Raw genomic sequence first — 14,890 nt, forward strand, 5'->3', positions numbered from 1 at the left:
TGTAATGCTATATAGTTTATGAAAAAGATATGACGTGAAGTTTAATTATACTATGAATCAGAGAAGCATGCATTCAAATAATCAGAACTATATTCCAAATAAGACATAATCAAACTGTAATAACTATATGAATACTAGAACCCTGGTAATACAATGTGAGATAATATTTGCATATTTGTAATGAGCAGAAGAAACAAATTTATGTCTTTTTCTGAAATCTTGCAACATATTGCTTATCTGATTGGAAATGTTTTCCTAAATCGGGAAGGAACTGGAAAATCTGTTAACAAGTGGATTATTTGGGGGAACTGCCCATAGTGTTTCACTGTTTATCTTGGGAATATTTTTAAGTAGTCACAAAAACAATAAAGGCGAGTTAACATTTTTATTTCAGAATTCCTTGGTTATATTCAGAATATGGGCAAGAAATAGCCTTTTCAGATTTTACAGATAATGCCATGAGGTTTCTTACAAGAGATCATAAAATTAGGTGAGCCATTCAATGTTGTGATAATTCCATAGTCTTGAGTCTCTAGAAATGTTTAAGGGGAAATAACATGGGCCTTGGTTCACTGACGCATTGGTATCAACATATATAAAAAGGAAAACCCTCACATTAATTATACAACTAGATGTTAAACCCTATTGTAGAAATCTAAAGAATAGAAAATTTGAATTTGGAGGATTCTCCAGTACAAGCTCAGTAATATAATGTAACCAAAAAGTCTCTTCTGGAATAGAAGACATAGATTTCATTTGACTTGGCACATCTGGGTCTGAGTGTAGATTTGGTTCCCAAAGGTCCACAGACTTAAGGAAGAGATAGAACTAGAGAGTCTACTTATAACATAGACAAACTTGCACCTTTCAGGTAAAATTGGTGGCAAGAAGTTCACACCAATGTTCCAACAATGTGAGTATATTAAGACTATTGACATTAGTGTACTTTTGTAGCTGTTACTAAGGGAAGTCTCTTTAATATGTAGAGATACTATTAAATGAAAAATTATTTTAAAGGGATAAAAGTATTAAAATATATCTGATTTCTAGACTTCATTATACTAAACATTTTACTATTTCTATTAAATAAAAATTTGTAAATGTTTTATAAATATGAAGTAGATTATTTCAAACTAGTCAAAATTGAAGCAACCTGCGTTTACTTTTGGAACAGCAATGATTTTTAAAGGATGGCTTTAGGGATGGAATTGAATGGTAAATTCTTTTTGTTGGTTGCTCTCAATAAGCAAGGAGAGCAAGAACCATAACAACAGGCTCCTGCCACTAAGTTGGAAATGAAGAATTAGGATAGCACAGTAAGAAATGCCATAAAATGGTGTAAACAGAGCTTAATGGACCATTTTAATCAGGTTTAGAAAACCCAGAAGATAAAGAGATATGTTTGATGTAGGGTTTTCATGGGGAAAGGACTCTAGAGGAAAGGGGGTTAGAAACTATTAAGATTAAAATCTGATAAAGGATTTAGATACTTTATGACTTTGTCTTGCAACTTCAATGTGGTTCAATTTAAAAGTAACAGAATAATATTTGTCAGAGAAAATATTAAGGCAGCCAGTAAAGCATTTATTTTTGTGTCACTATTATTACTCACCAGACTTACATAGTTCTACAGGGGAAAAGAGCAATAGAAGAGGGCAAAACAACAACAGCAACAACACACACACAGAGACATACAAACACAGATACACACACACACACACACACACACACACACACACACAGGAAAATCAAAAATCATGATGAGTTTCATAGAAAAAAAAAGACACAGAAAACAACCAATCAACAAACACCAAAGGAACTTTCAGGTTTCAGCCAAGTTACTTACACAAAAAAAATTTCTGTAACTTTTAAAGACATACCTCCAGCTCTACAAAGTGTAGTAGGAAAGTTGTCTGGAGGGCAACAATTCTTTAAGGTTCCAGTTTGTAAAAATGCAAGTTCATTTAAATGGGTGAATGTACACTCTTCCAAAAGGAGACTCTGTTCTATAGAAAGCAACTTCTTGGGAAAGTATTTCTGTATTTATATGAGTTCCTTCTCTAAGCAACAGAGTTGACTATAAAGTGCATTTACATATTACAGAACGTTCCCTACTGTACTCAAAATGCATAGCATGCATTAATTTTTTAGTTATTATTTCATAATATTTCACTTTATAAATATGATTCTTATAAAATCATAACAGGGTTTAGAAATTGTAGATTATACATTTTTTTATTTTTTGCTTGTTTTTTAAGGATTTCTAAACTGCTTAATAAGATAAAGCAACATCATGTAATTTTTTTTGAAATTCTCTATATGAGTAATTTACCACTTCCATCGTGAGACAACTAATAATTTTCTCATATTTTTCTGGAATAAACAATACCTTCACAATATTGAGCAAGAAGTCAGAAATGAAATATGACTAAGTAACTTTACATTGTTCCTGATAGTAACAGTCACCTATAATGGAAGTTTACTTGTACTCTTTACATTTGTCTTTGTTAAAATACATTTCCCCTTCAAGTTCATTTCAGTGATTTAATGTTTTGATGTGAGAAGGTCTATTTTATTGTTCACTTTTTAATATTTTAAAATATCCAGAAGTTATTTTAATATTTATAAATTGATATTTGGGGCTAGCAATTTTATCAGAGGCTTTAGGCTCCTCCAGCCAACCCCAAGGACCAGAATCTGAAACCACATAGTGACAAAAAAAACCTAGTTTTGAAAGGTGTCATACATTTCACATAGAAGCCTCCAAAACATGCACCCACAAATAATCACACTCATGCCAACACATAGGTTCAAACACTCATCTTTAATGAAAGTGTAATTTAAAATGAATGAAAATCAAACACAACTTTTTAGTTTTCTATTACTGAGTTAAATATCTCATGCCAGTCAAAATTTCATTTATAGCATATCTATTAAGGCCTATAATGTATATTATTAAGATAAATAAAAAACATTAGTATGTTTTCAAATTCTTGAATATGACCATATTGATTTTATAACAGTTTTGAAATCTTTCAGAAGAAATATACCTTATTTCATTCCTTTTATTTTAGGCAACAAAAGAAAACATTTTGCAAACAGTTGGTCTAGCCTATTTATTAAAACTTTTGCACAAAGATCATTGCAAGGATGAGCTAAAACAGCATCTGTCCACTGGCAATACAAAACAGAAATGTGTTGCCTATTAGCCTAAAATCAAACATATGTCTTAAGGAAATAATTAAGCTATAACTTTCATTATTGGTTTGTTAATTATCAGTGGCTGTTAATTACAGAGTTATGCACCTGGGTTTTAACCCAAGTAAACCTGCTAATTTGAGGAAAGTTGTGAATCTCAAAATTTTTAACATTTCAAGTATTTGATATTATATTACTTTATTATTTGGCAACCAATTCTGTTAATTTTTTTCTTTACTACAGTTTGACAAACTTCACACACAACATTAAAAAAGCTAATATTACCTACACTTATGTAGAGCAAATTGAGTATGCTAAAGGAAAGAAATATTATTTCCAATAATCCTGCTATTTCATCTATATTTTTATGTAAAGGATAGACTAAAATGGCTTTCAAAGCTCGCCATGCTATTTTACTATCATAAATTCCTCCAATCATACCTGTTACATAATTTTAAAAGAGTAATTGATAATGTAGCAAGAAATCCTCACCTTGATTATCCCAGTTATTTGCATTATTCTCATGTATGGTGCATAATTTTAATTGTCTTGCATAAAAAAGAATTTGGGTAAAATGTAATGCCTATTAATAGACCTCTCAAGAAAATAGCCTTTATCACTCTCTGTGACTACTAAAATGTCCAAAATGTCCAAGATTAGCAGTAATCTGATTGGCACAGCACTATAAATAACCATGATGTTTTATCAGAGAATATTATCGACAGGTACTATTGAAAATACCATTCAAAGGGGGCTGGGGATTTAGCTCAGTAGTAGAGCGCTTACCTAGGAAGCGCAAGGCCCTGGGTTCGGTCCCCAGCTCCGAAAAAAAGAACCAAAAAAAAAAAAAAAAAAAAGAAAATACCATTCAAATTTACACAAGATGTTAAGACATAAATGTAAATACATAACTTATTATATAGGAAATTAAAATAGCAATAGTTCTGTATGACAGTCAGCATGTCTGGCACACTTGCTCATGAATGTCGTCCTGGTAGCAGGATAGTTTGTGGCCTTGTACCTGTACAATAACAATAACAAAGGAAACATTACCTTCTGTATTGTAATGATTCCTTCCTGTGTGTCTTTGTCAGGAGATATCTTGAAAATGCCCAGTCCATCACCATCCACTATTTTATATTCCATTTCTGCATTGACTCCTATATCTGCATCTGCAGCTTTAATTCTGGCCACAACTGATGCCACAGGCAAAGATTCTGGAACATTATACTGGTAAGATCCTGTAAAATTTCAGAGTAAAGAATGAACAGAACCTTCGAACTTCCTTCTCCTAGGAACTACTCTTCTTTTTCATTCTATGTAAATTTTTTGTTTGTTTTTCCAGTTAAAGAAATCTGGTATCACTGGGAGGGTAGCCCCTTGGTTCTGTGGAAGCTTGTTGGCCCAAGATAGGGGAACATTAAGCCCCTGAGGCAAGAGTGGGTGGGCCGGTGGGGAAGCACCCTCACAAAGGCAGGTGGAGGAAGAAAGGATAGAGGGATTGTGGAGAAGAAACTGGGAAGGGGAATAACATTTGAAATGTAAATAAATAAAATAACAAATAAAAAAAAAGAAAAGCTAAGGCAAGCTAAAATGAATGACAAAGTTAATGACAAGGTTTATGAAGTCTCAAGAACTTTGAGGGTGATGAGGCAACAGTAACAAAAGACAGAAATGAATTGCAAGAAGACAAGTTAGAATCCCCATTGCTGTATATCTATGTGTAAGAAATATGCTTCTATAATTAATGAAGCTAAACTAGTAATTGAAGTACAGTTATTAAGTATGTCATTAGATACAATAATCACTATGATTGTCTTAAAAAAATAAAACAATTTCTGGTATAATGGTCCAAATACATGACTATTATTTCTGATAAGTTAACATTGGAATTTATTTTTAATTGGATAGTTTCTTATTTATTTACATTTCAACAGTTATTCCCTTTCCCGGCTTCCTGTCCATAAATTCCCTATACCATTCCTCCTCCCCTTTTGTATATGAGGGTGTTTCCCCACTCTTCCACCCACCCCTGCCTGTCTCCCTGCCTCCCCGCACTGACATTCCCCTATACTGGGGGGTGGGAGTCGATCCTTTTCAGGGCCAAGGGCTTCTCCTCCCTTGGTGCCCAACAAGACCATCCTCTGCTACATAAGCAACTGGAGCCATGGGACTCCATATGTACTCTTTGGGTAGTGGTTTAGTTCCTGCGGGCTCACATTGATTGGTATTGTTCTAATGGGGTTGCAAACTCCTTCAGCTCCTTCAATCCTTTCTCTAGCTCTTTCAGTGGGGACCCAGTTCTCAGCTCAATGGTTGGCTTCGAGCATCTGCCTATGTATTTTCCATGCTCTTGCAGAGCCTCTCAGAAGACAGCTATATCAGACTCCTGTCACCATGCACTTGTTGGCATCAGCAATATTGTCTGGGTTTGGTGGCTGTATGTATATGGGCTGGATCATCAGGTGGGGCAGTCTCTGAATGGTCTTTCCTTCAGTATCTGCTCCAAACTTTGTCTCCAAATTTTTTTCTATGAATATTTTTATTCCCCCTTCGAAGAAGGACTGAAGGACGCACACTTTGCTCATCCTTCTTCTTGAGCCCATGTGGTCTGTAGATTGTATCATGGGTAATCCAAGCTTTTGGGCTAATACTCTCTTATCAGTGACTGCATACCATGTGGGCTATTTGTGATTGGGTTACCTCACTCAGGATGATATTTTCTAGTTCCATCCATTTGCCTAGGAATTTCATGTTTTCATTGTTCTTAATAATCATAACTGAGTAGTACTCCATTGTGTAAATACACCACATTTTTTGTATCCATTTGATACTTCTCAGTTGAGAATTCTTTTTTGAGCTCTGTACTCCATTTTTTAATAGGATTATTTGATTCTCTGGAATTCAATTGGTATCTTTTACAAAGAAACTTCTATAAAACTGGGCAAGAGGCTGTGGGAATGAAAATACATGTCTTCTTTCATTAATATCTTTAAGAGATAAAAGAGTTGAATCTTTGACTTCTGTAGCTGTGATATCAGACACAATGTTACAAAAGAATAAGTAAAATTATTTTCTAAAGAAAAAAACCAAGAAATATAAAAAAATGTATATCCTTAATACTCCTTTTCATACCTTTTCAGATAAAAAAGTATTTTACAAGGCACATGTGGAAAAATTAGGAAGAATTCCCACAAATACGTTCCTTGACAATTTTCTTCTAATCATTTATTTTTCTTGCCCTCAGACTTTACTTCCTACTTTACTGGTTGTAAATTCTTGCTGCATTTGCAATTTGCCATATATAGGAAAGAGAATGTCTTTGAGAAGAATGTTGACAGAAAGGGAGTACTGTCATTTTGGTCTACAATTTTGAAAGACTGAATATGGAATTTTTTAATTGATTGCAATATATGTGTAACATATTAATGGATTCTTTGTATGCATGTACCTGTCCTTAGTAAATTTCAAAGATTTCAAAGATATAACAGCAACTAATTTTTAGAGAAAACTTGAGTAAATGAAAAACAGAAAAAATTCATATACCTGGGTTTCTTTACCTTAGAATCAAGGAGAGGCAATGAAACCCTGGAAAACTTTGACTACATGTCAGAAGGGCATGAGAAACAGACATTAAATATCTTAATGTCATCATTTCTCCAGCTCTAGAGAAAAGCAGTCACATCATGTGAAAACTAAGCTAACAAGAGATTTGGGTTTTTTTTGTTTTCTTTTCTAAAATCCTTTTTTCCTTAAAGACATGAAGGATTGTTTTTAAGGAAAAGAACTCGACTTTTTCTATAATTTTTGGATGTATACACACACACACACACACACACACACACACACACACACTAAAGAATACTAAAGTAGGTTAAAATAACTAAACATAATTTGAATGAAAAAGAATGAGATTTTGCATATTAGCCAATTTAGCTTTCCATATTGTTTGTTGTTAGGGAATTATGTTGCATATTTCTACTAGACAACCATTTTAGAGACATAGCACAGCTGCGCCCAGCCTATCAGTTTTAAGCTACACATACTTAGGGCTTCCTGGGTAGACAAGAATCCTCTTCCTTAAAGACACACAGTCAAGAAAACCTTGTACTTGTAATGATCTGCCAATTTACCCGTGCTCATTCAGACAATGCAATGTAAATGCAGCGGGGGACAAATACAGAAAAAGATGAGGTGATTCATGGGAAGGAGGGGCTTCTGAGGAAGGAGGAAGGAATAAGAGCAGATGATATTGGAGAATATTATCATGAGACATTATGTAAGTAACACAATTGTAAAAGAAGGAAAAAAGGAAGGAAGGAACGAAGGAAGGAAGGAAGGAAGGAAGGAAGGAAGGAAGGAAGGAAGGAAGGAAGGAAGGGAAGAAAGAAGAAAAAATGGACATTTTAAATGAGTCCCATGCCTTCCAGTCTCCATCTGAGCCCAGGACTTAGGCTGTTCCACTGCCCTCTGGACCCAAAATGAGCACAGAAATAGCTGGTCTCCCGAGAGTACTATCATTCTTAAGCCCAAAAGAGAGACCCCATTTTTGCTCCACAAACTGCCAAATAGTGCCCCACCAGGAGCACACAGGGCAAAGGAACCTCAGAGCAGCCTGAGACAGGATCCTTCCGGACTCCATATGCAAACAGAGTTAAAGCTGTCCCACAGGCCTCAGAATCCAAAATGTACCCTGAGAGCTGATCTCCCAGGAGGGCTCTCACTCATAAGATCAATGGTCCACAGGGTCACAAGGAGGGACAAGATACAGTTAGAGACAGCAAGAACAACTCACATCAGAGATAACCAGATGGCAAGAGGCAAGTACAGAAACCTAAGCAACAGAAACCAAGAATGCTTGGCATCATGAGAACCCAGTTCTCCCAACAGAAGTTTTGGATACCTCAAAACACTGGAAAAGGAAGATGAGGATTTAAAATAACATCTCCTGATTCTTTAGGAAAGAAATACAGAACTCATTTAAAGAAATACAGGAGAACACAGGTAAACAAGTAGAAGCCTTTAATGAGGAAACCCAAAAATCTCTTTAAAAATTACAGGAAAAAGACAACTAAATAGGTGAAAGAATTGAACAAAAGCTTCCATGACCTAAAAAAGTAAATGGAACAAATAAAGAAATCACAAAGAGGGACTACCCTGGAAATAGGAAACCTTGGAAAGAAATCAGGAGTAACAGATGCAAGATCACCAACAGAATACAGGGGATTGAAGAGAAAATCTGAGGAGTAGAAGATATCATAGAAAACATTGACACAATAGTCAAAGAAAATGCAAAATGCAAAAAGATCCTAATAAAAAAATCTAGAAAATCCAGGACAAAATTAGAATACAACCTTAAGGATATTATGAACAGAAGAGAACAAAGATTCCCAACTTAAAGTGCCAATAAATATCTTCAACAAAATTACAGAAGAAAATGTCCCTAACAAAAAGAACGAGACACCCATTAACATACTAGAAGTCTACAAAACTCCAAATAGACTGGACCAGAAAAGAAATTCCTCCCATCATGTAATAGTCGAAACACCAAATTCACAAAACAAAGAAAGAATATTAAAAGCAGTTAAGAGAAAAAATCCAACAACATATAAAAGAAGACCTATCAGAATTACGCCAGAATTCTCACAAAGTCTATGAAAGTTAGACTGGCAGGTGAAATTCAATCTCTGTAGAACACAAATGCCAGCACAGACTACTATATCCAGCAAAATTATCAATCACCATAAATGTAGAAATCCAGATATTGCATGACAAAGCCAAATATACACAATAACTTTCCAGAAATCCAGCCCTACAAAGATGGAAAACTCCAACACAAGAAGGGAAATTACACCCTAGAAAAAAGCAATAAAATAATCTTCTTACAACAAATGCAAAAGAAGAGAGCCACACAAACATAAATCCACCTCTAACAACAAAAATAACAGGAAACAACAATCCCTTTCCTTAATATCTCTTATCATCATTGGACTCAATTTCCCAATAAAAGACATAGACTAACAGACTGAATATGTAAACAGGACCCAGCATTTTGTTGCATACAGGAAACGAACCTCAGTGGCAAAGACAGACACTACTTCAGGGTAAAAGATTGGAAAAATTTTTTCTAAGCAAATGGTTCCAAGAAATAAGCTGGAGTAGCCATTCTAATATAGAAAAAAAATTTTCAAGCAAAAGTTATCAAAAATTATAAGGAAAGATATTTCAAAACTATCAAAGGAAAAATCTACCATGGTAAATTCTGAATTCTGAACATCTATACTCCAAGTGCAAGGGCACCCACATTCCTAAAAGAAACTTTACTAAAGCTCAAAGCATATATTGCACAACACACAATAATAGTGGGGGATTTCAACACCCAACTCCCATCAATGGACAGATCATGAAAACGAAATTAAACAGAGACACAGTGAAATTAACAGAAGTTATGAACAAAATACACTTAACAGATATCTAAAGAACATTTCATCCTAAAACCAAAGAATATACCTCTTCTCAGCAATTCATGACACTTTCCCCAAAATTGACCTCAACAGTTACAAGAAGATTGAAATAATCCTATCCATCATATTAGATCACCATGGACTAAGGCTAGTCTTCAACAATAGCAACAACAACCACAACAACAAAACGCATATACATCAAAGCTGAACAGTGCTCTACTAAATGATAACTTGGTCAAGGAAGTTATAAAGAAAACTAAAATAATTAAGTTTTTAATTTAGTTCTTTAAGAAAGAAATTAAAGATTCTTAGCATTCAATGAAAATGAAGGCACAACATACCCAAACTTATGGGATAAAATGAAGGCAGTGCTATTAAGAACAATCATCACCCCACCTGCCTCCAAAAAGAAACTGTAGAGAGCATAGATTAGCAGCTTGACAGCACACCTGAAAGTTCAGGAAAAAAAAAAGAAGTGAATTACACCCAAGAGGGGTGGACAGCAGGAAATAATCAAACTCAGAGCTAAAATCAACTAAGTAGAAACCAAAAGAACTATATAAATGAACAACAAACTAAGGAGCTGGTAGTTTGAGAAAATCAACAAGATAGGTAAACCCTTGCCCAGACTAACCAGACCGCACAGACAGTATTCAAATTAACAAAATCAGAAATGAAAAGGAAGACTGAACAACAGAAACTCTGGACATTCAAAAAATTATCAGATCCTACTGAAAAGCCTATACTCAACAAAACTAGAAAATCTGGGGAAATGGACAATTTTTCCAGATACCAGGTACCAAAGTGAATTATGATCAGGTAAACCATCTAAATAGTCCCTTATGCCCTAACAAATTAGAATAAGTCATTAAGTCTACAAACAACAACAACAACAACAACAACAACAACAACAACAAAAGCCCTGGACCAGATGGGTTTAGTGTAGAATTCTATGATACCTTGATAAAGGCCTAATGCTAGTACTCTTCAAACAATTCCATTACATAGAAACAAACGGAACAGTGCCAAATTTGTTCTATGAAGCAACAATTTGACTTATATCTAAAATACACAAAGAGCCAACAAAGAAAGAAAACTTCAAACCAATTTATTTTTGAATATACTCAATAAAAAAATACTCAATAAAATTCTTGCAAACACAGTCCAAGAACACATCAAAATGATCATTCTCAACATGATCAAGTAGGCTTCATCCCAGGAATGTAGTGATGGTTCAGTATACAGAAATCCATCAATGTAAACCAATGTATAAACAAACTCAAAGTAAAAAAAAATCACATGATCATCTCATTGGATGTTGTGAAAGCATTTGACAAAATTCAACACACCTTCATGGTAAAAGTCTTAGAAAGACCAGGAATTCAAGGCTTATACTAAAACAAAGTAAAAGCATCATACAGCAATCCAGTAGCCAACATCAAACTAAATGGAGAGAAAATTGTAACAATCTTACTAAAATCAGAGACTAGGCAAGGCTGCCCACCCTCTCCCTACCTATTCAATACAGTATTTGAAGTCCTAGCCAGAGCAATTAGCCAACGAAAAGATGTCAAAGGAATACAAATTGGAAAGTCAAAGCATCACTATTTGCAGATGATATGATTGTATACTGAAATTACCTAAAAAATTCCACCAGAGAAATCTTAAACCTGAAAAACAACTTCAGCTAGAGGCTGAATATAAAATTAACTCAAACAAATCAGAACTCTTCATACACTCAAAAGATAAACAGGTTGAGTTAGAATTTAGGGAAAACACCCTTAACAACAGTCACAAATAATATAAAATACCTTGGTGTGACTCCGTCCAAGCAAGTGAAAGATCTGTACGACAAGAACTTCAAGTCTCAGAAGGAAGAAATAGAAGAAGATTTCAGAAGATGGAAATATCTCCCATGCTCATGAATTGGCAGGATTAATATAGTTAAAATATCTATCTTGCATAAAGCAATCTAGATATTCAATGCAATCTCAATCAAAATTCCAGCTCTATTCTTCATAGAGTTAGAAAGAGCAATTTGCAAATTCATTTAGAACACTGAAGAACACAGGATAGCAAAAACTGTTTTTAAAAATAAAAGAACTTCTGGGGGAATCACCATCCCTAACCTCAAGCTATATTACAGAGCAATTATGATAAGAATTGTATGTTATTGGTACAGAGAATGACCAGTAGAGCAACAGAATAGAAGTGAAGAACCAGAAATGAACCCACATGCCTATTGTCAATTCATCTTTAACACAGGAACTAAACCATCCAGTGGAAAATGACAGCATGTTCAACAAATGGTTCTGGCTTAATTGGAGGTTAACATGTAGAAAATGCAAATGAATTCATTCTTATATCTCTGTACAATGTCTTGTCCAAGTGGATCAAGTCCTCCACATAAAACCAGATACACTGAAACTAATATTAGAGAAAATGGGGAAGTGCCTTAAACACATGGGCACATTGGGAAATTTCCTGAACTGAATACCAGTGACTTGCGCTCTAAGATCAAGAATTGACAAATGGGACCTCATAGAATTGAAAACCTTATGTAAGGCAAATGTTACTGTCAATAGGACAAAAGGACAACCAACAGATTAGGAAAAAATCTTTCCAATCCTACATCTGATAGAGGGCTAATGTCTAATATATACAAAGTACTCAATTAGTTAGACTGCAGAAAACCAAATAATTGTATTATAAATGAGGCATACAGCTTAACAAACAATTCTCAACTGATTATAAAATATCAAATGGCTGTGAAGCACCTGAAGAATTGTTCAACATCCTTTGTCATCAGGGAACTGCAAATCAAAACATTCCTGAGATTCTACCTCATAGCAATCAGAATGGCTAAGATCAAAAATTTAGGTGACAAAAATGTTGGTGAGGATGTGGACAACGAGAATCATTCACTCATTTTTGGATTGCAAGCTGATACAACCACTCTGGAAATCAGTCTTGTGGTTCCTCAAAAAAATTGGACATAGTACTACCTGAGTACCCAGCTATACCATTCCTAGGCATATACTGAAATGATGCTTCAACATACAACAAGGACTCATTCTCCACCATGTTCACAGCAGTCTTCCTTATTTATAATAGCCAGAAGCAGGAAAGAACCCAGATGTCCTTCAACAGAGGAATGGATTCAGAAAATGTGGTATATTTACACAATAGATTACTAATCAGCTGTTAAAAAAATGACTACATGAAATTCTTAGGCAAATAGATGGAACTAGAAAACAACATCCTGAGTGAAGTAACCCAGTCACAAAAGGACATACATGATATGTACTCACTGATAAGTGGCTATTAGTCCAAAATCTCACAATACCCAAGAAACAATTCATAGACCATACGAAGCTCAAGAACAAGGAAGACCAAAATCCACAGTCTTCGGTGGCTTCAGTCTTTCTTAGAAAGAGGAACAAAATACTCACATAATGAAATACAGGGACAAAAAGTGGAGCAGGGACTAAAGAAAAGAAGACTGCCCAACCTGGAGACTCATTTCATATTCAGCCACCAAACCCGTTCACTATTGCTGATACCAAGAAGTTCTTCCAAATATGAATGTCTCTTGAGAGGCTCTGCAAGAGTGATACTGATAAGGGTACTGGCAGTTAACCATTGGACTGAGCATGGAGGCCCCAATGGAGGAGTTAGAGAAAGGACTGAAGGAGCTGATTGGGTGAACAACCCTATAGGAAAAACAACAATACTGACCAACGAGACCTCCTCAGAGCTCCCAAGACTAAACCACCAATCAAAGAGTACACTTTGAGGGACCCATGACTCCATCCGTATATGTAGCAGAGTATGGCATTGTCTGGCATCAATTAGGAGAAGCCCTTAGTCCTGTTTGGCTTTTTCCCCAGTGTAGGGGAATGCCAGGGTGTTAAGACGGAAGTGGGTGTGTAGAAGTGGAAGGATCTTCATAGATGCAGGTGGAGGAGTGAGGGGGGATGGGAGAGGGGGTAATGTAAATATATAAAATATCCAATAACTTTTTAAAAAAATCCCACATGCTACAAACACCATGAAGACTAAAAGAGCAGAACAAAGTAGTTTTATAAACAGGATACAAATTTTTATTTTTATTTATTTTTTCTTATACCTGGATCTGTCATAAGACACTTTTTGGAGTAGCACATCTGAGAGTTTTTCTTTCTGTTGTTTTGGATTGCATTGTTTTAGACCTTTATTTTTTATGAGAGAAATGTGATACAGTTATAAAAGGAATCTACATTTTATCTGACCTGTTTGGACTCATAAAATGGACATGTGATTATAATGAGATGAATCCCATTAATTTTTTAAATGAAAATCTTAATAATAAATAAATAATTAATAAAAATTATTTAAAAATAAATGACTAAAACTTTAAATTCCTACTAGCAAAAAATTATAAAAGGTTTGATTGATAAATATAAATACAGAATTACAAAGAAAATTTATCCAGCATTTAAAGTATAAATGAAAAACAAATTTTATTGCATTTGGAAAGAAACATTAAACTGCGATTGTAACTGTGTTAGCCTTCTTAATCTATAATGTGTGATTAAATTAGATCCTTAATGAAATGTAAATTTGGGAGAAAATCATAAGAATTACTTTTTTCAAAGCACTTGAAACCAAGTGTTATAAACATTTTCTTTCATATTACTCATTGTATTGAATAACTTACTTCGTGGAAAGCGAGGTGGGTTATCATTGACATCAGTTAGGGTCACAGTAACTGAAGTTGTTCCAGACAATCCGCCATTTTGCCCAACCATATCCTTTGCCTGAATGACAAGCAAATACTGGTCTTTAGCCTCTCTATCCATGTTTGGAAGAGCAGTCTTGATGACTCCTGTAAGATTTTAAATCTCAGTAAAGCACACCAAGATCCACTGAATTATAGTAGCAACAAACATTGATAATATATTATGTCACTATTCAGTTGAGGTCTACTGTTTTTTGGATTACTTTGTTATATTAGTCTAGTTTAGAGACCAAGGGGTATCCAGTTCAAATGGACACTTATACAATGTTCAAAGACTTCATATTTATACTTTCACATCCTACTAAAATGTAGAGAAAACAGTACAATGTCTTCTTCTTAGTATTGATTTGAACATTTTATTTTTAGGTTTTGTTACTCTGAGTCATGCCTATATGACCTGGCTAAACATCTAACCAGGCATGATATACCTTATCTCTGATAAATGTAG

At 34.6% G+C, this 14,890-nt stretch overlaps 1 protein-coding gene across 2 annotated transcripts in view; it reads right to left on the minus strand.

The window, feature by feature from the left end:
* The window catches only part of Cdh7 (cadherin 7), a 94,478-nt gene that overhangs the window by 15,800 nt on the left and 63,788 nt on the right, over positions 1–14,890 (minus strand). For both annotated transcript variants that reach the window (XM_032914785.1, XM_032914786.1), the window contains exons 5-6: positions 14,362–14,529; positions 4,252–4,439 (exon numbers count right to left, since the gene is read on the minus strand). In XM_032914785.1, the coding sequence (XP_032770676.1) occupies positions 4,252–4,439; positions 14,362–14,529 (356 nt within the window). The remainder of the gene's footprint in view (positions 1–4,251; positions 4,440–14,361; positions 14,530–14,890) is intronic.

This window comes from Rattus rattus, chromosome 10, assembly GCF_011064425.1.
Source record: "Rattus rattus isolate New Zealand chromosome 10, Rrattus_CSIRO_v1, whole genome shotgun sequence".
Classification (NCBI taxonomy): domain Eukaryota; kingdom Metazoa; phylum Chordata; class Mammalia; order Rodentia; family Muridae; genus Rattus; species Rattus rattus.